We start from the raw sequence: 25,519 nt of genomic DNA, 5'->3' as shown, positions 1-25,519 counted from the left end.
ACGGCCAATCCAGCAGGATGATTTACCAGGAGAGGTAAAAGAAGGAAGAAAGAGACAAATTAATGGACCTTTGCCATTCACACGTTTCAGTAGCATACGGAGCAGACGGCCAACAAGGCGAGAAGTAAAGAAGCACACCATTAGACACAAAAAATAACACAGGTGAACAAATAAACAGAGACATGAAGTTTGAATACATAAAAAGAAATTTTAATATAGTTTTTCTGTGATACTTCAAGCTGCAAAGTCCGTTTCTACGAAAGAAAAAAAAACAACAATAAACACACACATAAACTGCGTGTTTTTAACCTCCACAATTAGAAACCTAGCCAGAAGGGGCGTAACTCGAACTCTCCTCAAACGCATGCGTAATCCGCACATCCGGAGCAGAGTCTGAAAAGATGGCGGATTCTCTTACTGACGAAGAACTCGTGAAAGAGTTGCAAAGCTACGGAGAAAAAATTACCTTTCCATTTAAGGCTAACAGGCGAAATATTCTCATAAAGAAGCTAAACCATCTGAGGTCGCGCAATAAGTCATTATCAGATAAGGGAAAAGGCAAGCGAAATACGTCGGGACCACTACCAAACTTGGACGCCTTGAGCTCAGACGATAGCGATGCCGACGATGAAACGGGTACACAGGCTCCACTGAGTGCAACAGGTCAGAGTAGTAGTAATCATGGTTCTCTGGATCGCTCAGCTTCCAGCAAAATAACTGAGGTTGTCAATCGCTCACTTCGTCGACGTCCAAATGTATCGCCGACAGGAAGTGTGTCAGTTCGCCTCAGACCTTCAGAAGACATTCGCAGTGCCAGGAGACTGACAGGAAGACCTTCACTGTCCAGACGTGATGAAACTTTAGATACTAACGTTTCTTTGGTTAGTGATCCGTACCAGACCCCACGACTGTATCCAGATCTTTCGTCACTGAGTCCTGCCAGAGACTCGTTCCACAACGCTAGCAGGCAAAGCGACTTTAATTTCGAATCTTCGGATTCAGACCTTGACGGAAGCTCCTATGAAGTGGAAAATAAATCTGTTAACACTAGTTTCGGTCTTTTGAGAGGCAGGCGTACACCAGCCAGCAATCATGTCACGCCGGAAAGAAACTTTTCACAGTACAGTACTCTTTCCCCAGAAAACAGTTTTACATTAAGAGAAAGTGTGGCCGCACGTAAACGGCGGCGGCGATGCTATCCAGAGCATGTTTCACTTGGTCTAGTTGGCATTGCACTAGCATTTTTCATCATCATCACATTATGTTACTTTTTTGTCCGCAAAGAAACCTTCATCGGCTGGATCTTCGGCCATGGTGCTTCTCTTGGTAAATATTTTGTTTGTGGTGTTTTTTTGTCGTTCGTTAGTTATTTTAACTAAACAGAAAGTATAATAAATGCCATAAGTTTGGAACACATTTGATATAAGAGGGACAGCAGTCCACACTTCATTCATTCATCACTAAAGCTGGGTGGGGTTTCATATTTAGTCACGTGACCTAACAAGTACACTCTCATTTTAACCATTGCAAAGAAAATAAAACTGGTATAGCCCTGTCATCTGGATCATTACAAGCAGTTTGTTAACTGGAAACAGCCGTCAGTTGTCTCTTAAAACCAATACAAGGCAAATCTAAGCCGATTCCTCCCCTTTTCCTTCCTTCCACTCAATATGATGCACAGCGTCCAAGAATATCCAGAATTTTATCACCATTTTCCTCACTCAGATTACACTTCCAGCTACTCTTAATCATTGAGCACTCACATAGAGACTCTAAAAATACTTCTGATTGTTCCTTAACAGCAAGAATAAAGTCTTGCAACACTTCATTGAAAGTAAATTCTTCAGGAGAATAACGGCATGTAAACAGTTCCTTTTTTTTTTTTTTTTTTCCATTGCTATCTTTCACTGACTGACATCTTTTGTTGACCTGTTTTGGTGAGGGGTGTGTTCAGTAGTTGGTAGGCCTTTTTTATTGTTATCTCATGCCATTCCCTATTCTATGGCTTTCTGTAGGCCTTTCTGATATAGCAATTCACTGCTTTGTACTTGGAAGCTGTTCCAGAGTTGTTTTTCTTCATTTTTCGTATTTCCTTCACCTTTTGATGAAAGTACAGACCTTTGTCAAGTTGCTAGGGAGTGAGATGTTAGAGACCTCACAATTCTCAGGGCCAGTTTTACATGAGGGTGATGCCCGTCTTCTCTTCCTCTGTCTTATATATATAGGACTCATAATGTTCTTTCCTCTAATATACCACTGCTCATTTCTTCCTCAGGTAGGCTTGTAGCTTGCTCATGTGAGCCAATTTGCCACCTCTGTGCTGTGCATGTTGGTCTGGTCTTTTTTTCAGTTTGTATGCCTTAATTACTAAAGGAGAGTTCCTGTTGATGAGTTGTCAAACCAGAACATTGATCAGTTCTATTTTCTGGAATTTATGAAGTTTACAGCAGGTTAGGGCTTTACAGAAAGCTTGGTCCTTGATGTGAGTGTATTCACCAGTCAAACACTATCTTGCTTCATGTTCAGCAAAATCTAAAGGCATGATTGAATGATTGATACATTTTCAGTATACAACAGTAAGATAAGGCATTGTCATAAGTGTTCATAAGTGTGAAATAGGGAAAAGAGCTTTTATCATGCTTTGTGAAGTACTGGAGTCAGATCTGAAATAAAATATTTTTGACCTATCATAAGCATTGACCTAGTTTTGTTCCATAGCTTTTTTTTTTTATGTTGACCAGATGCAATTGTGTGGGGTATTTTTTATTTTTTTGGTAGCTCCCCAGAACACTCATCTTCTCTGTCCACCAGGAGTCCTGTCCATCAACTCTTCAACGGTAATGTTAGCATATTGTGATATAAATTGATATGAAACAACATGTATATTTTAAGTTTTTTTAAAATAAAGACTAAAATAAAATGTTTTCATCTTACAATCAAGATTTTTGACATAGCTTTTTAAAAAGTACAACTGACTCAGAGTGGAGTCTTTATGCAGATTAATCTAATTAAAATGTTTTCTTTTCACAGTATTGCTGTGACAGTAGAAGTTTTGAGAAGGCAAGAGTGGAAATCAGAGATCTGTTTACTGAACTTAGTTCAAGGAAAGGTAGGCTGCATTTAGACAAACTTATTTTCCTAAATGTAAAATGCCTCTTTGCTTTATAACATTCAGAAATGCATCTTTTACCTTCTTATCGCTTTCATTTTCTTCGACTTACTTTTGTTGCAGTAACTTTACCTCTATGAAGTAAATTTGTACCAACAATTTTTGGCAGCTCGAATATGTAATGAACATTTTTTATCTCTATTGTTGTTTATAAATTTTAGGTCAAGTGTTGTGTAATAATGCAGACAAAAGCATCCAGCGCTTCACTGAAAATCAGCTGCGGCAGCGTTTGGAAAGAGCAGCAGAAAATAAGGAGGAGGTAGATCAGGTATACCTCTTAACTCTTCCTTCCTAGGTTAGGAAATTTCAGACCTTTTAGTTCTCAGGCTCCAAATTGCAAAGAGAACAACAAAAATGCAAAAGCTGTCATACACAAAAAGGGAAAAAATAATTACTTGAAAGCCACTTTATCTAAAGTATAATAAAAAGTAACAGCTTAGTGGTCTAATGCATGAATGGGAGCTTTCTATTCTAGGGGTGGATTTCAATCTTGGACACCATTTTTAAGTTAGAACTGGGACAGAAAGTAAATTTCTTCAAAATTAAGAATGGCTGAAAATAAGGAATCATTAGGTCACAAACAAGTCAACAAGGCAACATAAACACTTATTGCATTTGTGACCCTTTCAGAAATGGATGTTGGTGCAGGTATAAACAGTAAAGCAGGCTTGCTGTTTCACTTTGAGTCAATAAGCAAATAAAGGGAATATTTGTTTAAAGAAAGAAAAGACAGTCAAGAATTTTGTTATGTGCTCAAAGTAGGTAATGATGACATTAATAGGTGAAGGAAATGACCTCAATAAGATAATGCTGCAAATAGAAATGTTAATGCATGGCTCCAAAAATCAATATTTATGGCAAAGGTAGTGAAGTCTTTTTTTCACCCTAGTTATTTTGGACAAATAAGCAAAATTTGTTTAAGATTTTTAGTAAAATTGCAAAGTTTGAGGCATAAAATTAATCATTACATTGTCAATATTGACATGAAATAATGTAAATTTAAACATAATTGGACAGGATTGCTGATAAAAGATAGGATCTGTTATAAACAGAAGACTTCTTATTCGTAACGGCCATGTATTTACTTCTAGGAGGTACAGTTTAATTTTCCTACGTATATCTAATACAAATTAAGCATGCTAGATGGGTTGTTAAATAGTGTATAGTGATTCTCTTTTGCACCATGTAGCTTATTTATAACTGACCCCTTTTTTAATGTTTCTTTTGTTTTAATTTATTTGACAAAGATTTTCTTGTTCACTTCTTTTTCACTGCACATAATGACAGTTGGTGATAGAGGGAGAAGACTCACTCAAAATTAGTATTGACTTGTGCAGTTTATTTGAAGAAAGAATCACATTTGACTCAGGAAAAAGAGGACTTTGGCAAAACACAGTCCAGAAGAGAAAGCTTATTGATAGCATGATAGCCAAGACCAGCTAACTTATCCACAAACACATTCAGCACAAAGTGATAGCATTGAAATTATGCACAAACTGTTTTTAGACAGGAAGACTAGCACAAAAATGAATCACTAAAATTTATACTCCAAGTGATGTTATGGGAAACCGATGCTTTATTTAAGGGGTCATTTTTATTGCAAAGAAATGAAAGTTGTACTTTGAAAAAGTACTTAGTAACCTTACATAAAGTATGGTTTAAATGTTGCAGTTGTTTGATTGCATTATTCATCACATCATTGCCAATCCTCACTGGAACCTAAGGTAAGATTTTATGCAGTGGCTATTTTTCTCCATAGAATTGGTATAAGGGCTGTAAATGGTTCATCCGTGTCCAGGGTGTGGAATATAGGAGGTTGACACCAGTCTTTTTTTTTTTCCCTTGTATGTCTGGTGCCCATCACTGTTTGTGGCCAGAGGGTCTTTTTCAGTCCGTGGCTTGTGACCCTTGCAACCAAGTACTTAAAAGTTTGACATGTTAGCCAAAACACTACAGACTTTAACTTTCAATATAGGAGCATAGATAACTGGTGCATGACATAGGCTGTACTCCCTCAAAAGATCAGATGTAATGCAAAACACCAGTTTGCATCAAATGTTTCAGAAAAACTGTGAGAGCATCAGTTGCAAGGGAAAGCACACAAAATTGGTTTAAAGTTCTTTCTCCAGTCACAGACTCTGTTGGTGGGGGGAAGTCATTTTAGCTGTCACTTCATGAAGGTTCCTCCATCCACCCTATTTTACATCCACACACATTGCTCAACATCAAACAGGTCTTTGGGGGATTTTTCAGTCCAGAAAAACAACATTTTAGAATAAAGAAAAGACTGAAGAAGAGCATGAAAAGGTTGCAAAGGGGGTTGTTCTCTTTCTTCTATTTTTATATACCTGAAAGTATCCTGTATTAATAAGAAGTCATAATTTTTTACTTCTCAGTCCAATTAGTTCAAACAAATTTCATTCAAAATATGTATTTTTCAATTTTGATAAGCAGCAGAATTTTTTCCAAGCACTTTTCACTTGAAACCATCATAGACACATGCTGTGCTCCCTCCCACCCCCACCTCCCAACCTCCACTGTTCTGTTATACTCTTTTCAGGCCTTTCAAAAAAGATGATCAGGTGGCAGAATTTGTCAAGGATGTGGATTATGTTGAATCAGCAGTGGCATCCATGGGATTTTTTTGCCGTCTTTGGCGGTCATTCTCGCATGTGATGTGGAGCATCTTTGTTCTATTTGCTGGTGAGTCCTGAAGCTTGCACTGTGTGTGTGTTTTACATACACATATTTTATGTAATATATCTTTTTATATGTTATTTATTAATTTTATTAATGCATGCACCATTTGTATAATAGAATGCCTTATGATTATGTAAACCATATTTCAACAAGTAGTCAGAACTTTTTTTGTGGGTTTCAAAATATATAATAAGATTTGGATAGCTGTTGATGAACCATCAATAACTGCAGCAGCTGTATCAACAGCATCGGTTGCTTCAATGATGGTACTTTTTCTTGCAGGAGTCAGTGGACTTATGCTGCTCTTTGTGATACTCTGGTGGCGCATCAAGGCAAAGGAAAAGGAAGAACAACAGGTGTTCACAATGGTGGAACAAATTATAGGTAAATCCCATGCATGGCTTTTAGATCGTGTTGCATCACATGCATGCAGCTCTGACTATTTACACCTGAATGGGATATGTGTGATATCTTTTGTTCAATATCAAGACATTGACCGCATACCACTGATTTTGTTGTTAGCATGAAAATTTCTGTTTATATCACGTACAACCACAATTTTCATATTTCCATGTTTTAGGCATTTATTATCAAGAAAGCAGCTAACAATAACTTTCTCCTTTTCTTAAATATACATTTGTGATAATTTAGAACCTAACAGTGATCTTTTCCACTTATCTCTTTACATTCATGTGTTTTGATAAAGGCAGCTGAGCGGCAAACAAATTGGCCCCCTCTCCCATTTTCACCACTAGTGTGTAGTGTGTACTGCATATACACTGAATAATTAATGAAATACCCTCATTGCTGCACTAATACTCTTTACTTTGCCTTTTAATGACTTTAGGTCAGATTTAGGCCTTTTTGATTGTTGTTTCAGAACCGGATATACTAGGGAGGTGTCTGATGTCATAACCCTTTCGAAATGCTCTGTTGAAATCTCTCTGTGCATGATATAGCAGTAGTGGTTCATTTTTTGTTTCTTGTATGTATGTGTGCGCGTACGTGCTTTTGTTCTAATGATCAGCTGAAATTTTGCAGGAATTCAAATAAGCTGTGTACATAATTGTGCACCTGTTAATTGTATTTAAAGCAGCCAAGAGTTGGTCAAATAACTATGTATAGATTGTATATGTTAAGTCTTTTGATCTGGACTTGCATTCTGTTTGCACTTGTTTGCCTTATCGGCAGTGAGTTCGTATGCATCTGATTACAGAATTACTGCAGTCAGTATCCAGAAAGGTGTTTGTTTGCTTTTGACAGATCTATTAAAAGAACAGCATGAGTTATCTCAGAAAGATGATGGTGCTGACCAGGCTGCAGGGCTTGCGGTGCAACATGTCAGAGATCAGCTTCTGCCTCCATCAAAGAGGTCAGCAGAAAATGCAGTATTTTCCCTTTCCTAGTTTTTCCTTCAACCATCATGAGGCGAATGGCCTGTAGGAAAGAGAGTGCATTGCTACTGCCTGTTAACAGTGTATTGTTAAAGCTTTATTTCTCTGGGTGTTATTTATATACATTTCATGTAAATCATTTTTCCTTTTCTTATTTTAAAAATGAGACCTGACATTTTTTGCTGTGACATTGCAAGTGCTGTCCATACATGTTCTTATAAGTTCTGTGGAAATTTCTTGTGGTTTTTGTTGCTAGAAAGGCTCTGCAACACATCTGGGATCAGGCAGTCAAATTTATTGAAGCCAATGAATCCCGGGTGCGCTTGGAAACACAAGTCATTGAGGGTGAAGAGTTTACTGTGTGGCGGTGGATTCAGGTATGCTGTGTGATGTTGATAACTGTTGTTAATTTTTTATTTCAATATGTACTAAAAGGATAAGTAAGTGCATTAATTTCCTTCATTTTCATGTTCTTCAACAAGAGCACAGCTGCAAGAGCTTAGGATTTAGTAAGCCACTTGTGTTCAGATGCAAGTGTAGAAAAATTTGGAATTCAAAAAACAAAATTTATTTCTGAAATACCAGGCTTAGTTCCCCGACCAACATATTTGCAGGCTTAGGTATCTTTGAGATGTATTTTTGTATGTTTATTTACATGCATAGTTAAAAGTTACTAGTGTGAAAAACAATATAATGTTGGACATCCTTGTAGGACACATCTAGATGACTGATTACAATTGCAGGCTACTCCCAATGGAGGCAAGGTTTGGCAAGGTCAAGGTAAGTCTTTTATTATGAGATTTGATTGAATTAGTTGATTGAAGGTAGGCATACAGCTTGCAAGATCATTGGGGGTTTTTTCAATTTATGATAAAACTGCTAAATGTTATCATATTCCTTCAAATTTTAAGCGTGGGCCATCCCTCTAGAAATTTAAATTAGATGGCTGCAGAACATTCCTTTTTCATTAAATTCTTATTTTAGTGAGGTGGGGTATATTTTGTTTATGTCACTGTTGTCAAAATATTTCCTAAAGTTTGTATCTGATTTTTATCAGATTTTGTTGATTTGCATGCTATTTTAGTAATTTAACCTTAGTCAGGCTTGTAGGTGCAAAGAAAACTGGTTTTTCACAGCAAAGAATTTTGGCAATTAATTGTGTACTTCTAAATTGTTTTCTAATGTATCAGTCAGTTTGAGAATGGTTCATTTCATTACAGGACTTGTGCAAAAGATATTTGCAAAATATCGTAGGGATATCTTTATTACTGTGAAGATGCAGTTTACCACCATTTATTTGGTGTAATTCATGTCATGTTATACCCTACATCATTAAAATATGAACTGCATTAAAAAAAGCTGTTCTGCAGCCACCTAGTTTAAATTTCTATAAAGAGTAATGGCCCATGGTTCTTCAATCAAATATATTTTGTGGTTTTGTCATAAATTGAAAAACACATGAAAATACTTTCTTGCAAGTTAATTGTATGCATTGGATCTTCCAAGTTGAAATGAAATGTGATACTGTAAATGTTTTTTCTAGATCATTAGATATAATCAATATATCTGTAGATATCATCAATTTCAGTGTTTGCAAATAATTGCTGTTGGCATGGTATGTATAAAAACATGCTGTAGCCACAGTTAGTGAGATAGGATGGAATATCATGTAGTCCAACAACCTGTTGATAGTACAGTGTCACTGATCCCTCAGCAGATATCATATATCAGATCGTTTAAAAAATCAAACTGGTCGCTAAGACATTTTTTTTTTTTTTTGGCATCATTAACCTTTTTTGTTGGTCATGAAAAAATGCTTATGCTGTACTTAAGTTTTATTTTTTTTATTTTGTTTTGCAGCATTTGGTGAGCACAATGATAACAACTCTACATCTGTCTATAGCCCAACTCCTTGCCTAAAAATCAGGAATATGTTTGACAGAGAAGTGTAAGTACAAACATATAAAATTATATAATCCCAACTTCAAAATCCCTCTGATTTTCATGTATAGTTTCAAGGGCTGAGGAAGGGAGGGGATTGTTTTGTTTTGTTCATGATGCAGAGTACTTGTGGGGCTTGTTTGATCTTTGGAAACCCAAATCTTTATTAGAATGAAAGCCTCTGTATCTGTCAGCCAGACTGCGGTCATGGCAAAATGGTTAATGCACTATTAGATCCATCCAGTTTTGCTTGTACTAGTGTAACAGATTTTGCATATTCTTGTGCCTTTATGGAGGCGGGAGGAGAAAAGAGCTCCCAACAAATCTTTAATGCTTGTTAGATTTTTTGGAAGCTCTTTTCCCCAACGAGATATATATAGGATAGACTTTTTTCCACAAGTTAAGCAAGTGAAAAAAATGGAGGCTTAAATTTTTGCTGTTGGAACATTGCAAAAATGAGAAGTAAGTTAAAGGAACAATATTTTCCTGCATACTAGGGAGAGTGATGAGAACTGGGAAGAGAATGTGAAAGATGCATTACTTGAAAAATGCCGTGACATCCGAAGTCTTGTTCACATCTATGTTGATAAATCATCCCGTGAGGTATGTTCATTCTTTCTCTCTTTGGCTAAAAGTTGTCAGCTCAAGGACTGACTGTGAAAAGCATGAAAGAGAGCATCATCGTTTTTGATGATGTATGCATTGCTCTGCTGATGGATATTTGCTTTGATCACAGTGTTAGGAAAAGGGCAGAAGAAGCATGAGGGAGCATTTAAATAAAGTTAATTCTGCTACTTTTTTCCTTGGTCATTTTCTTGATTTTTCTTTGCTGTCAGAACTGTCATGATGGTGGAAGTGAAAGTGATGCTATGTGAAACAGCAGTGTTTCACAAGTGTGACATTCATACATTCATGTGTGAGTAAAAGGTGAAGTGGGGTAGTATGTGTTGGTTCTGTGAAATGTTTTAAAGGGAAAATTGTAGAATACCTGTAAGTGTTATATGTGTGCAGGGTTGTGTCTATGTTAAATGCAACAGCAGAGAGACAGCAGGGAAAGTCAGACAAGCCTTGCATGGTTGGTGGTTTGATGGTGAGTTGGTTTAAATTAGTCAGCCGTTTGCTCACAGCTTTATTGCTCATGTTCATTTTGTTATACAGTGTCACAAATGTTTTGCTCAGGAGGTTTTGTAGATGTGGTAAGCAGAATCATGAATAGAATTCCACTGTATTTGTACAGAATTACTTTTTCCTTATCTGCCAAAGATACTGGGTAGCCTTTTCAGTCTCAATATATTATTGATTTCTTAACATTTTGTGCTTGTCCTCCATGTTTTCCCACCTGAGATGGTTGGCCAAAATTCTTATGTTTTCTAGGACGCTTAGTAACAGTGAAGCACTTAAAGGTGGAACACTACCACAATCGCTGGCCAGAAGCAAAGTTTGCATGGAGACCTCTTCAGCCTTCTACCAATCAGATGCGCTCACTTGCACAGCCGTACCATCGCTCCTCTCTTGAGATGACATAGTACCCACATTGTGGTGTTGGAACATGTGAGTCAAGGGCAGCGAAGTGACACAGGAAGAGGGACTAGCTCACCATTCACTAAGAGCAATTGTGGGTTGGGGTGGAAGAGGGGAATGAAGATGGTAACAATGATACTCAGTTTGCAGAATGCAGGTGGTGCTGGTCATATGGATGCAGTTGTTGAACTAATCATGATTGTGTTATAAATATGGGACAGGTGGAAGAGGGCTTAAGGGCTTTCTTTTCCTTTATAGACAAACGGAGAACTTGGCAGTGATACAAGTCTCCGTGACATCTACTGTCATCCTTCACAATACATGTATCAACATTTGAATTCACCTGGTGTTTTGTTTCCACACTACAGAATATATCAGATGTTTTTGGTTGGATATATTTTGTCTTTGAAGACTTGCAAAAGGAGGGCATAGGAGATGTATGGCTATAACTTTGGGGTTTTTGTTGTTGTTTTTTGGTTTTTTTTTGGAGGGTTTTTTTTTTTGTAGGATGGGTAGGTTGTGGTAGGGGAGGAAAGGTAATTGTGTAGTGGTGGAGAGATTTGCAATAGTGAGAAACTGCGATCGGTTGGTATGGAGCATTACTGAGATGTATGTATTCTTTATTCTCAGTTTTGTTCATATGTATTGCTCTGTGTACCTGCTACCTGTTTAAAAGTCATCTTTACATTGTACTCAAGTTAGTGGTTAGCCTTTGGCATGGAGTAAACTAGTGGAAGCATTTAGTCATGACTGCTTCCTGCTCTGCTTGATGGCTCCATATATGCAATAGCTACCCCTACACTCCTCGCAAAAGCCAAACATCAAAGAAATGCTTCATCTCTGTCAGATTGTGCAGATATATTAACCTATTACCATGTCAGAAGAATTATCTTTCACTGGAATAATAAACCTTAAACAACAATAATAATCCCCCTTCACTTCCTGTCAGAACCATCAAGATACAGTTGTTTCAGTCACTAGCTTTCATATTGCAGTCTGTTTACTTCCACTAATACTAATTGGTCTGGTACTGTCGCATGACTTACACCTGCTATTAGGAAAGTTTGCTAACGCAAAGTATCCTTTCCACCACTCCTTTGCTGCTACCTTTGCCTTGTCCCCCTTCCCCTGCCCCACCTCACACATATTTACAAAAGGAAAGGTACCATTTATTAATACCTTTATTGTGGTCCTTCATTTGGAAATATGGCACTGTAAATAACAACACATTCTCATTGCTTAACAAATTACTTCCTGTATCTTCTGTTGCTGCCAGTTCATTATGCTCACTGCACTTGCCATTTGAATACTAACAGCAGAGATATTATAACTTAATGATGGGTTGTCTTGTCTATTACAAGAAGCATTCACAGTTTGCTGAATTTTAGCGATCTTTGTGGAAGGAATTTTCAGTTTCACAAAGTATAAGTTTTGGTTAGTTAAAAGAAGCATCTTGTAGAAGTAGGTGGTCTGTTCTGCCCACCTTGGAGAAGTGTACCCAAACAAGCAAAAGAACAATCATGCCTCCTTGTTTGTTAAATATTCTAGAGACCAAAGCCCAGTTTCTCCAAAAAAATTCTCATGTCTTTTTTGTGATAGTTATGGCTCACCTGCTAGAATCTCGGGTTTTGTTGCATTTTTGATAAGTTATTTTTGTTTGTCCAGGATGCACTGATGCAAAATTTCAAATTATGGAAATGTTTTTGAATTTGAGACAGAGTACTTCAAAAGGGGGAAATAAAGTTCAGACAAAGAGTCTTTGTCGGTCGGAGATGGTGAGACTGAACTTTTATGGAGAAGTGGCTGTTCCACCAACAATGGCATGACAAGACATTAGGAATCAACCTTTTTTTTTTTTTTTTTTTTTGGTTAGTCCATTGATGATCTCTGAAGTAAAACGTATATTGTGGTTTGGAAATGTGCAGCATATGCAGGGAAGTCACAGTGTGCAGATGATTGTTGGAAGGGTTGGGGGAGCACCTGACAAGCAGAAAGACCTTTCGCCTGCCCTACCGTAAACCAGAAGAGTGCATTTCAGGGGAGTATTGGCTGGGGTGTTTTTCCTGCTGCTACCACATTAAACCTTAAATGATGAACTCCTAGTCTTCATCATTTTCACTATGATGGTCAAACTAAATGAAATTTCACCACTGTCTGGAGTGCTAGTTTATTCATGCTGAATGCAGATCATTTGTGCAAAAATGACTGGAAAAACTTCTGTGAAAATTTGGTAGTAGATGTAGAGACTTGAGCAGTAAAAGGTTAGAAGAAACAGCCTTTGAAACCAGTGGCTCATCTGCTCATGATCCGTCTGTTGGTCTTGCTATCAAGGACTAAAAATATTTGCCTGTTTTCATCACTCAACATGGACTAATTGTGTACCTTGCAAACACCAAGCATCAAAAATGCATGTGTCATCTGAATCTTTGTCATGCATAATGGTATCCCACTCCATTCAGATTCTGCGTCACATTAGCATTCTGATCGAGTCATTGGCTGATTACTGGCTTCACCACCACCACCTCTCTTTTAATTCCGTATAGGGTGACCATTTACTTTTGCATGTTTTAAGTATTATATATTAAATGTCAGCTTTCTCTCCCCTGCCCCTTCCACCCAAGCAATTAACAGTTCTTCACACAAAAACTGGTAATCCTGCTCGCTATGATTATTACTACTACGATTGGTGTGTATCTGCCTTTTAAAAATCCTTGTATCCTGCGTCGGTAAGTGCAAAGAGACACGCAATCGTATGTTATAAAAGATTTGGGGGACATTTTTTAACATATTTTCCCTATCACTGCAAGTGAACTTTTTAAAAACCTCAAAATTTGAGGATGATGTTCACGAATCTAATCAGCATTTAGCATCAGGCCGAAAAGTTGTTTGCTTGTGACAAGGAGAATACCTGTCCTTTCAGAAGCACCTAGTGGAGATAGCCGGAGTAATCAATGGCTGCGGACCTTATGGCATTTCTTTGTTCACTTGCAATCATGAGATGCATGTACATCTTTTTGTGTGCATAGTGTATGTGTGACCATCACCAGGTACAGAGGGGGTGACTGTTTTTTAACGTCACTGAAAAAACATTTTGCTACTTCTGTTTTTATTGTGTAAAATAATAAAATACACCCAGGTGTTCAGAAAGTATTAATGTCTTTACAAATTTTTTTGTCACTCTTAAAAAACTTTTTTTGTGTGCTTTTTGTCTTTTAATTTTGAGAGTGGAAAAAATGGGAGATGTGAATGGTTGCTGATGGTATTATTTGCACACTGATAGGTGCTTGTTGGCTTATTAGATTGTGTCTACACAGTCATCTGAAAAGACTCACTTAAATGACTTTCTTAAGTGGGCTATATTAGTCTTTTTCTGTAGCGAAAGCAGCTAAAAGGCAAAATGCTCATGGCAAGCAGTCTATAGTAACCCAATTAAGGCATGATGTGGTTTACCTGCTGCAAATGCAGAATATGGATTACAGGTAATGTACATAGGCTAAGTACCAGATAGTGTTGCTTCCTTTGTGCAAAACAAGCCAACATTGTCACTATGCTTGTGGTAAACGTCACTGTGACAATACTAGCTTGTTAAGCACATTTGTCATTTCACTCGACAGTCATCTCCATCATACATCACCAGCACCTGGAAATCTCAAATGTGCTTTATTTTTCTTTTAAATTGGACTATAACTCTTGCATCCAATCTGTAAGAAGTTACCAATAAAAATGTTCAGGAAGGCTGACTAAATCAAATGAAGAGAAAACTCTACACAAGCACTACTGTTGGAGTATTTTTATCCACTGAAACAGTACATCAGATGACAAAAATATACAAAAGTTAACTATTTCACAAATTATTCCACTTGCACTCAAAACAGTAGGAACTTCTCTCCCAAAAAATACATAATTACCCCTCTCTTCAAAAATACCCCACAAACAAGCAGGCAACTCAGAAAAAAAAATGTGCTTTACTTCAAATATCAAACTAAGGCCCCAGCTTCATCCATTCACCCAAAGTCACTGTGTTTATTAAAGTTCAGCTTTGACTAAAAGCTTTTATGCAAACTATTTCCTTCAGTTCCAGAGAGCGAACTAGAACCTGTCACCTCAATCTTTCCATTCAAGATGGTTTAATAGATTTAAACATTTCTTGTATCAGTTTGCCATGGGTAAAACATGACAAGAAAAAAAGATGCTTTTCTACCTGAAGAATCAACACTAGTTTTTTTAAATTAGCCCTATACATATGTTATGGAGCTGCTATATTCCTTGGAGCATTTCACTGGCAAGATGAATCAGCAATCTAAAGCACTTCTCTAGTTTGAGCTTGCCTGCTGTTTCAAATGACAAAGATTTTCTTCATAACAGGAAGTATCCTGAAACTTTTCCAAATATCAATCATTGCATAATCATATAAAACAAATTTCTTTACTTTCTAAGACAGTCTGGCATGTTGATTCATGTTCTTATCTGTTAACCATGCACACTGAACACATATCAGCTTCCCAAAGCATCAGATCATTCATATCCAAGAACAGTGTAACAACAAAGTGAACAAAAACAACCTGTAACACATAATTTCAAAAATGGGATTCCATGTATGAAACTTGGATAAACCATGATTTGCATCTTGTGCTTTGTGGTGTAGCATTACACTGATTGTGTTGTTAATTGTTCTCAATCATGATTAAGCAAAATGTACTTAATTAGATTGCTATGAACCAGCTCTGTACAATACACAATGCATCAAGCTAAAGAAGTTTTTAAATCAGAAAACTCTCCCAGAAGTTTCATTGACAAACAAGTGCTAGTGTCTACTGTTACCAGCAAATAAAAGTGAGTATTAGGGAAAAAATATTTTTAAGCACAAAATAACAATTTCTAGTGGTTAATGTGGCTTCAGTAATTGAGCTATTTTAATTTTGCATGTTTTGCCTCACTTCGACTGCAGGAAATTTACAGTGATATAACATGCATAGTTTTTTTAAATGCTGTTTTTATTCTTTCTCCACACATGGTAGTACAAAGGAAACCCCATGCATGTCATGCACTCAAGATTCTGATACCTGTACTCAAAAGATGGTTATGATTTTCATCTACCTTATCGGCTGCCTGCCAGCCACTATTTATCAGCTATAAGCACATAAGGTCAAGGAAGATTGAGCGATTTCTTCACAGCAGTGATGATATTGAAGACTTGAGGCAATGCTCGTTCTTCCAGTGATTTGGCATATGGCATGGGAACATCAGCACCGGTCACGCGTAGGACAGGGGCATCAAGGTAGTTGAATGCTGCACCTAGAAATCCCAGAAAGAAAAGTGATCAAGAACACACTGACATATGGAAGAGTGTAGCTGAAGTTAAGAGTGTCCAAATCTAGCAAAATCACAGGTTACAGAACACGAGAATCAAAATGTACAGACAACAGCCCAATCCAGCAGGCAATTCTTTACTTGCTTTCTGTGGTACATTTCTGGTAAACAAGAACAAAAAAGAACTCACTTTCCATGACTCGTGCACAGACCTCTGCACCAATGCCACACTGAGGCCAGCCTCCTTCTACAGTCACCAAGTGGTTTGTCTTCACCACTGATTTAATGATTGTTTCTTCATCCAGTGGACGCAGTGAACGAAGGTTCACAACCTGTTTCATAAAAAGCATCACTTACAGATGTGTACACACCATTTCTTCTGTTAAAGAATAATCTCAGATCTCAGACCTAATTAATAATGATCATTTATCATGCACATGCTTCCACATAATGGGTAGCTCATGGTGTTTACAAAGTAAAATAACCATAAAACCCTCATATACCATTGACTGGCCAATAAAGTACATTTTGTACATTACAACCCACAGCAACACTGCCATCATCACACCAAACACTACTCACCACTGACCAACCCACTGGCAAAAACACTGGCATATATAAAAGCATGTTACTTCTGTCGATAATCTGTATTTAATTTTCTAAAGCATCTGCAGTTATTACAGTTATGCGACAGGGCCAAGGTGAGAAACATCACAATCCCTGGGTTTCTTTTTGCAATGAGTGATTATTAAAGTTGAAGAATCAGAAAAAAACACAGACCTGAAAAACATAGAGATAACTCTAGATAATAAAACAGTAAAAGTAGGTAAAGACAAGAAAGCAGCAGATTACAAATCACAAATGCCTCAGGAAGAATGGGCATGTGTAGTATGATTTATGATTATGTACAATCAACACTGCAATCCAAACTGAATTGCCACTTTATATTACAAAATTGTTAAAAACCTTGAATTAAAGCTTTAAAGCATAATCAGTTATTTAAAAGTTTGAAAATAACCTTATTCTAAACTACAAACAAGTAAATTGTCAAGGCAAGAATAAATGTGGTACACCTGGCTATTTTTTTATTTTGATGCATTGTCAAGACGTGAAAGAAAATAACACACCACATGCAAAGTCCAAGATCTCTAAGTCACCCAAATGAAAAACACTTCAGAGATGGAAAAAATTCTTACTACATTTCAATGATTATAAATTAATTGTCCTAAATGTGCCAGAATATCATTAAAAACAAAATCGGTGTCAAGATGGCAACCATTTTATTTGAGAGTTGAACAAATGCAAAAATTGGCAACTTCTTAAAAATAAGACTGCTTTAGAATGCTAATAAGTTCAACATAAAGAGTATGAAAGAAAGGGAAAAAAAAAAAGAAAAACTACTGTCTTGATGATTGTAACATTCAAGAATACGAATCTTTCCTGGATAAAAACTAGTTTTTTTCTAACTAAATTTCTTGTAGCATTCTGTGGCTTACCTCACACTCAATGCCTTTCCCAGCTAGCTCTTTGGCAGCATCCAGACACTTGCCCACAGCAATTGAATGAGCAACTAAAGTGATGTGGGAACCTGCAAAAACAGCTGCCATCTAAAGAAAACAGAACATCAACCTGTGTGCTCTTCCATATGCCACCTGAATGAGGCTCCCAAGAATGCAGAGAGGCATAAAAGTGCATGTGAAAGTGCAAGACACTTAGACAAGCTTATTCACCTTTTCTGCAGGTTTGCTCTTTCTCAAGACAACTACTGCTCAAAAAAATTACAAACTTGTAGCAGTAAAATGTCTTTCTTTGAGCTCTTACACGATGGCAATTACCATGCGGAGTCCACCCTACTGGCTACCTAAATTCCAGCTGTCTGCTCCCAATTGGTCGGAACTGGCCAGTCAACAAAAAGCATAAAAACTCATCCAACTTCCCCAATCCCACTCTGCCTAGCCAGTGTTCATCTCTCCAGTTGAAACTGTGAAGAGATCCACAGAAGGCAGGAGGGAACTAGCTTTCATATCAATAGGTAAGTCATGAAAGAAAGAAATTTTGCTACCAAAAATAGTAACTCTTCTTTGTACTGTACCAGTTAACATGACCATGGAGAACAAGAGGTGGAGGGCATGGTTGTCTGAAAGAGGCTACTGCTCTTTAAGCAGAAAGTTTTAAGATTTCAACCATTCTTGAGAAGATGAAACAGGGTAAGTCAGATGAAAGATGCTGTGGGAAATATGTTGAACTGCCAACATGCTCCAGATTGAATCAAGAGAATTAGTGTGAGCTGCAATAAAACCTGGCAAACAAAAAATCAGAACGTCAGACCACTGCCTTAATGCAGTCAAGTAAGGTCAGAAGACAGGTATGAATCTCTGAAACTCAAGCAGCCAAGGCATCTACTATCAAAATGCAGGTCTTCCAAGTAATTAGTGTAACAGGGGCTTGAGACAAGGGCTCAATGGCAGGGGAGTTTAAGAAGTCAAGGTTAGTTGGTTGATTGTTGGAGTTTTATGCCATGCCAGAATTAAGGTTATGTCACAGCAAGGGGATATTAAAGGCAAGGACCTAATGTGTCATATACGTTTTAAATGAACAACAGCATTTGCATCCAGGTCCAACTCTTTATGGGCAGAAGGAAATGTATCAGAAAAGTTTTTGGTAACAAGAAGCAGAAACTGACATGCAAGTCAAAAGCCACTAACACATGCTGCATATGTGACAATGAATGCACCAACTTGCCTAGCTGGTCAACAGGGATAGGAGGGAGGTAGAATATGACAAGCACAACACCAAAGGGAAGCCATGGCATAGAAAATAAGAAAGGCTCACCACTAACTGGCTGAACATTAGAACCTATTGCTGCCTAATTATCCATCACTTTAAGCCCCATACCCAGAAAAAATGTAGTGGTACAGGTTGACATAGTAAGGCCCTGAGAGACAGGGTGTGGAGGGGGTAGAAGAGAAGAAGGTTCGAGCTGTTGGGAACACATACACCCAGTCTCTCAGCAGGTGCAGGGATGCAGAAAAGAACTTGTTACTTGCTGTAGGGGGACGAAGCATTTATGTCCATTTATCATACATTCTTGTCTTTCTCCATAGCTAAAGAATGTGCATCTTAACAAGCCAAAATGTCTGTTCCCAACAGTTTGTCCCTGACCATCAGCACGCATATGTCAGACTAGGAGCTAGTTCAGTGAACTCCACATACTCATGTTGTCCGGTACAGTATGAAGAAAAAACCCAAATACTTTGCATGGTTGTAGATCCTTTAGCTAGCAAAGCAGCATGAAATGGTGACTTATTCATCACTTGATTAGCACAGTGAAGATCATTTATAAGATCCTGCACATACTCCACATCTAATATTCTAATTCCTACTGAATCTAAATTTCTTGTTTATAATCTGACCTATGAACTGATAAGTGTAAGCACACACTCTAAATTTCAGTCTCTTTTCCAAAGAACAGACCACTGTTTTTCCACACTAGTTATTCAAAAGTGAGAGGGTAAAGTGAAATAACCTACCTTCTCTTTCAATCTTAGCCTTTCCGAAAGGAATGACGAAATCTTTGCTTAATGCTTCATCCGGAATTTCAAATGTGTGACCATATAAGATTTCATTCTCGAGACACACAACTGCACATAGCAAGGAAAAACAAATTAAGGAGACATAGAAAGATCAATATAACATGTACTAACAAAGGATAATCATTGAAAATATAAGTCTGTATCTTTTTTTCCAAGTCCCTTAATTCCATAATGGTCAGAGTGTATTTTGATAATTATTGGCATAATTATGTCGCATATAAATGACAGCTGACTTTAACAGCTGTCATTGATAGTACAAGATGACAGTTAACATTGATATTAGAGACAATAGATATTATCCCTTCTCTTAGTTCTTCAACTACAACAAATGATGTTTCGTATTGGGTGTCATCTTACCTGGATCAGGATCTCTGATTGCAGTCTTCAGCAACCCACGGCAGTCCTCAGCAGAGTAAGGTGACACAACCTTCAGGCCAGGGCAGCTACTGTACCAGGCACCAAAGCACTGTGAGTGTTGTGCTCCCACTCCTGATGCAGCTCCATTAGGCCCACGAAACACGATGGGAACAGGCACCTGAGCACAGTTCACCAAAACTATGATCACATTTTTGTTTTCAATTTTTAAGACTAAAGACTTTCTTTACTTTTAAAAGTTTATAGTCAAATAACCTTAACAAAATATAAACCATACAAATTTTGACACCCACAAATCACCTTCATCTTCAACACAATCAATCCTACATGCAACTATTGTCATTATGTGACCTTTGGCCAGTACATGTTAGCATAATAAAATTATAACAGTTAATCATAAATGTCTCGTGAGTTAACAAGGTAACTTATTCCAGCTGGTCAGTGTGACCATATTTCATCTCCTCAGCAAATCAGATCAAATAAAATGTTTCATTTTTTGGTCAGTTTAATTTTTGCAGTTTGTGTAATGACTGTAATCCTGAGTGGTTTCATAAACATGATAATATTATCTGAAAAAGTCGACCGTGTCATTTTTAATGACTAATTATTGGAGCATAAATTAGCTCTTAAAATGTATTCTTGTACCACAGACAACTGAAAATAATGGCCACTCACAGTGCCTGCAGACATATAGAATGTCTTGGCTGCAGAGTTTATTACCTGCACAATCAAAAGCACAGAGAAAATGGATATGGTTATAGCATCAGGTTGCATTAAGGGGGAAAAAAATTTTCTACATAACTAAAAGGGATTGTCACCGCTTGTGTTGTTTCAAATAAATAAAGATAATTCTTTTACCATCATATTTCAGTGCTAGGGGCTTTGATCTGAAGAACCCAAGTTAACCCAAGTTAAGATAATGTATATTAGGGCAGTTTCATCAAAGTCACCAAATAGGGCAAAGGTTAAAAAGCACTGACATGATCAATAGCTTGCATTGAGAAGTTGAAAGTCATGAACTCGCAAATGGGTCGCAGTCCAGCCTGAGACAAACCATACAAGGATAAGGTATTCAGATTAAAAGAATCAATGATATGCAAAGACAATAAATGCCTTTTTCATCACTAGTATTAATATTGCTACATAAAGAATAGCAACAAAGACAACAAGTGACCAAACTGACTAATGCCATTTTCAAAATATTCAGTTTCCAGTTAGTCTCTTTAGCACATACCATGGCAGCACCAACTGCAATTCCAGCAAATCCCATCTGCACAAATAAAGAGAGATCCACTCATGATTAACATGTTTTAGCACAGATATGCATCTGTAGTGGAAGGAAGAGATTGTTGCTGGAGACATTTCTTAGATTTGTAAAAATATATTTAAGTTGTATAAAGTACTGTGAGCCAGACTTTGGTTGGAGAAAAGTATTATTAAGTTTTCTGACAACTATTATTTGCTATATCTTACTATGCATATACATTTTGTGAAAGAATGTTCTTAAGTCAGAATAAGTCAAGTGGAATGTGACAAAAGCTGCTTATAATAACTTATGGGTTTCTCAGTATCATTCATACATGCTCACTTTAAGTTATAGAAATAGTAACATATATAAAGTTTAACCATACAACACACACTCACACTCTGCAGCTGATACTTACAAATGTAATACATTATGCTTTCAACTTGAAAAGTATAACCTGTTATGCTTACTTCTGTAATGGGTGTATCAATAACTCTTTTGTCACCCCACTTCTTCCACAGACCTCGAGTCACCTGAAGCAGATGCACAATAGCTAAAACACTGTGTTCAACATCACCTCAGCTAATACACTGAGCATTACTACTAAATGCCAGAAGCATCTGAAAAACATCTAAAAAGAGCCACTAAATCTAAAAAGGATATATATTCTATTCTACTGAATTCAGCCTATGACTATTTTGGTCAGTAGATTTTGAGAATTTTCCTTTTTTTAATTTTCTATAAAACACTGGTCTAACAGCAGTCAGTATTCCAACCTGGCAAACCAAAATGAGGCACACTGTTCACATCTACTGCGTGAAGGACTGGAGCAAAATCTTTTTGGAAAATAAATCTTTCATCAAACTTCTGACAGATTTATTTTGATAAAGAGAATTAAGTGAAAAGGCAAGGGAAATTGTTTCCACTCAATATTTTGGGTTGCAGAGCAATCATTTACTTACAATCTTGTCTAAAATACACCACTAGGGTGACACGTGAAGGCTGCCATGTTGGGGGGGGGGGTTGTTTTGTTTTGTTTTGTTTTTTGTTGAATGACATCATGCAACCTTTTTTGATGCTTATATTCACTTTCATTTTATTAAGTGCAGTTGTCAAAACACTGGCATCATGGATCCAGGAATCGTGGCATAGAATTTGGAACCTGGGTACAGTGAGAGAGCTGAGTAAAATGGAGAAGACTGGTGTGACGGAGAATACTTTTCTTATCAAATGATGCCACATACATCACAGTTTGTTTCCTTTCATTAAACAGTACAAAACCTGGTATCCCTTAAGAATTTTTGCGCAGTTGTGTTAAAGACACTACAGTTGATTTGAAACCCTGAACTGTAAATGGAAATGTTTCAAAATGTCAGTCTCTATCATTTAAGCCCAACTTGTCACTTCCATGCCTTTTCCTTTGAATGTATGGTGGTACTGGTGGTAGAAGTAGTGATAATGATAATTTGACAATCAATCAGTAATGAACTGTATGACCTCTCACCTTGTAGGCACCATCATACTGTGCAACCTCTTCCCCAAGAATGAACACCCTCTCATCTCTTTCCAACTCCTCATCCATAGCAGAATTAAGTGCATCTCTCACTGTCATTTGCTATGGAGGCAAAACATAAGACTGTAAAATCCATGGAAAGTGATTACTTTTTTTTTATGTGGTGAGGCAACACAGACATGCAGGCTATACAAATATCTGATGCTATATTAAAGATTTATCAGTAAGCTGATAGACATCAACAATTTAGACAAAACAGCTGATGACAACAAACCACAAAAAATCTTGCACGATGCTCTGGAAGGGCATATGCTCACAAAAAAGAATGAGAAATAATAAGGTGAGATCTTTATCCATTTCTAGCAGAATTAAAATTTGATAGATACATTGTCCTCATTGTATACTGAAAATCTAGAGTTTTTATTTGCAAACTAAAATTTACAAAACCAGGTTAGAAAATCATGGTTTTTATTTGTTTTAAATCGATATGGGGGAAACAGAAACAAAAACTTGGGGGGAAAATCAATCAACACAAGGTCTTTTGTTTATTCAAGAAAAATATCTTTGAGAATGCTAGCTTTTTCACAAAAGAGGTTGACTTGTTCCGTTCATACATAAAATCCTGCAAAATTCCTGTGTGCTTTATCATGTGTTTTGTTAGTATGTACTCCTATATTTTGGATCATAAAAGCAATCATTTTTGCAGGTTAAGGTACTTGTCTAAAATATCATAGTACTGAATCTTATGATGAATATAAAGAAAGATTTGCTCATATTATTAATAATATATATTTGATCCTGTAGGTAGAGCAAAAATGCTGGGTTTGCTCCAATTCATCTATAGCAGGGGTGGGCAATTAATTTTCGCAAGGGGCCGCATGAGAAATTGGGATGGTTTTAGAGGGCCGGACTAATATAGTTAACTCAGTTTTACCCAATACTGTATATATAGTATATATACAGGCGGGCAGGCCAGCAGGCGGGCCGGTCAGAGACAGGAGGCGGGCCGAATCCGGCCCGCGGGCCGGCCTTTGCCCAGGTCTGATCTATAGGATCAATTTGTCCACCTCATATAAACATTGTGTGTGCAGAGTATATAAGCCTACACTGAGACTAACTTGTATTTTAAAAAAGTGTATTTTGAATTTTTAATTGCTACTGAATTGTAGTCCCTCATTCAAAACAAGCAGACCAATTATCACCCAGACTGTGAAAGATGAACGTCATTATCTACCGCTGCTATACAAATTTATCATCTTTCCTTTTTATTAGTCCCTTTTTTCAGGTGCAAACGTTTACAGTGTGTAGTGAGCCACTGTTCTGATGCACCTTTATGCATAACACATGAGAAAACTATTTTGCCTTGGGAGACTGCTCTGCCATTAAAACTATTTTTATACATGTTTAGTTAAGGTTCAATTTGTTGGCTTCCTGGTTCATGTGATGGTTCACTGCACCCATTTTTTTTAAGTTTTCTGAAGCAGAATGTGTAGTTTGGGATAGGATGAATGTAAAATGGGTGGGCCTCTGTCTTTATGTCTTTCTTCAGCAAGTGGAGATAAGATTTATTGCTTTCTGTAATGACAGAAAATTACTGTGTAAATTATTTCAAAAGCAGAAGTATTGGTAACTGAAGTAACTTGCACAAGCGATTTTTTTAAATACAAAATATAAATTTTCCGTTTGTAATATTAGTATTACAAAGATAAATACTGAATCATCAACAGTTTTTTGTTGTTTTTTTGTGTATTTTCGATGTGGGGTTTTTTTTTTTGGGGGGGGGGAGCTGCATTTAAAGGGGAGGTAAGCAGATAACACCAACAGATCATGAGGAATAAGGTTATCAAGGTCATCGTCTCCAGGTTGCTTATTATTTGGAAAAAACAAATCGATGTACTAAATTTAAGAAGATTTATGTAAAAGAGCTCGTGGAGGCATTTCAAAAGTCATTTTATTTGCCTAACTTTGCATATGCAGACACATCGTGTAAACACTTTCATAGGCCTTACCTGCACCATCTTTGGTGAGGAAATGCTTAACTGACGTCTGATTGTGTTCCATGATGATAACTGCGCCAACTAAGACAGAAAAAAATCTTCAGCATAATGGAAGACCACCACAACTCTAAAGTTAAATATCGAAACTTTTCGTTCTTAAAAGGGTACTAAAATGCATGGAAACTTACTTTATGTACCCCGCGATATGACAAAGCTGCCATTCTGATTCAAGTGTGGTAACCGCTGTGGCAAAAGCATTTGATGTCCCCAGTAAGCTCCCTTTAATAGAATTCCCTGCGACCATGGATGCGTGTCAGACAAGTTCGTGCTGCGACCAAGGTCGTGTATATAAAAAAAGGATATTAGCTCGTGCTGCGACGTTGCTATTGGGAACCTACCAAGGGGTTATATAAAACCACCGACGTGTATAGTTACAAGTTCGTGATAAAACTTCGTGGAAGAATCTTGAAGAAGAAAGAGAAAACTTCCAAATGATAGACATGCGAGTGCTGCTTCTGGTTCACCAAGTTTCGTCTCCGTTGACATATATTTATATGTGTTCGTGATCGAGTGTGTTTAACTTTTGTCCTTTAATAACACTACTGTGCATTATCGTTCATGCATAATCGTTTTTAGTTAATACTACCAATCGGTCGTAGTTTGCGAGCGCAGTTTTACACTCGGGAACGAATTGTTGACAAATGACATGTGATGGTAATGCAGACCTGTCCAAGACCTAATTTAAAAATTAAAAGATGGG

The 25,519-nt window shown here is 37.2% G+C and overlaps 2 protein-coding genes across 2 annotated transcripts; one reads left to right on the top strand and one right to left on the bottom strand.

Moving 5' to 3' along the window:
* The first annotated feature begins 361 nt into the window (after positions 1-361).
* Positions 362-13,875, top strand: LOC112571542 (inner nuclear membrane protein Man1-like). The gene is made up of 14 exons (XM_025250581.1): positions 362-1,326; positions 2,779-2,837; positions 3,031-3,109; positions 3,331-3,437; positions 4,841-4,893; positions 5,730-5,872; positions 6,152-6,253; positions 7,133-7,241; positions 7,520-7,640; positions 8,007-8,043; positions 9,124-9,211; positions 9,702-9,807; positions 10,216-10,294; positions 10,579-13,875. The coding sequence occupies exons 1-14, from the start codon at positions 402-404 to the stop codon at positions 10,728-10,730; spliced, it is 2,160 nt and encodes a 719-aa protein (XP_025106366.1). The 5' UTR covers positions 362-401; the 3' UTR covers positions 10,731-13,875.
* Positions 13,876-14,368: 493 nt separating this feature from the next.
* On the bottom strand, positions 14,369-25,081 carry LOC112571545 (pyruvate dehydrogenase E1 component subunit beta, mitochondrial-like). Its single transcript, XM_025250589.1, has 12 exons — positions 24,948-25,081; positions 24,772-24,840; positions 22,754-22,864; positions 21,720-21,782; positions 21,238-21,273; positions 20,984-21,046; positions 20,679-20,723; positions 19,986-20,163; positions 19,566-19,676; positions 17,532-17,623; positions 16,226-16,367; positions 14,369-16,020 (listed from the first exon to the last, which is right to left on the bottom strand). Exons 1-12 carry the CDS (start codon positions 24,978-24,980, stop codon positions 15,872-15,874), a joined length of 1,092 nt encoding a protein of 363 aa, XP_025106374.1. The 5' UTR covers positions 24,981-25,081; the 3' UTR covers positions 14,369-15,871.
* Positions 25,082-25,519: the final 438 nt, after the last annotated feature.

The sequence above is a fragment of the Pomacea canaliculata genome, linkage group LG9 (assembly GCF_003073045.1).
Source record: "Pomacea canaliculata isolate SZHN2017 linkage group LG9, ASM307304v1, whole genome shotgun sequence".
Classification (NCBI taxonomy): Eukaryota; Metazoa; Mollusca; class Gastropoda; order Architaenioglossa; family Ampullariidae; genus Pomacea; species Pomacea canaliculata.
This window is presented reverse-complemented; position numbering and strand designations above follow the sequence as displayed.

Bases quoted from the DNA above. Each gene is read 5' to 3' on its own strand.
- LOC112571542 (XM_025250581.1), top strand. From the start codon at position 402: ATGGCGGATTCTCTTACTGACGAAGAACTCGTGAAAGAGTTGCAAAGC. The intron at 6,254-7,132 runs GTAAATCCCATG...TGCTTTTGACAG, and splicing joins AATGGTGGAACAAATTATAG to ATCTATTAAAAGAACAGCAT. The intron at 7,641-8,006 runs GTATGCTGTGTG...TTACAATTGCAG, and splicing joins CTGTGTGGCGGTGGATTCAG to GCTACTCCCAATGGAGGCAA.
- LOC112571545 (XM_025250589.1), bottom strand. From the start codon at position 24,980: ATGGCAGCTTTGTCATATCGCGGGGTACATAAA. The intron at 21,047-21,237 runs GTATGTGCTAAA...GGTTTGTCTCAG, and splicing joins TTGCAGTTGGTGCTGCCATG to GCTGGACTGCGACCCATTTG. The intron at 16,021-16,225 runs GTGAGTTCTTTT...TGGGATTTCTAG, and splicing joins CTGTGCACGAGTCATGGAAA to GTGCAGCATTCAACTACCTT.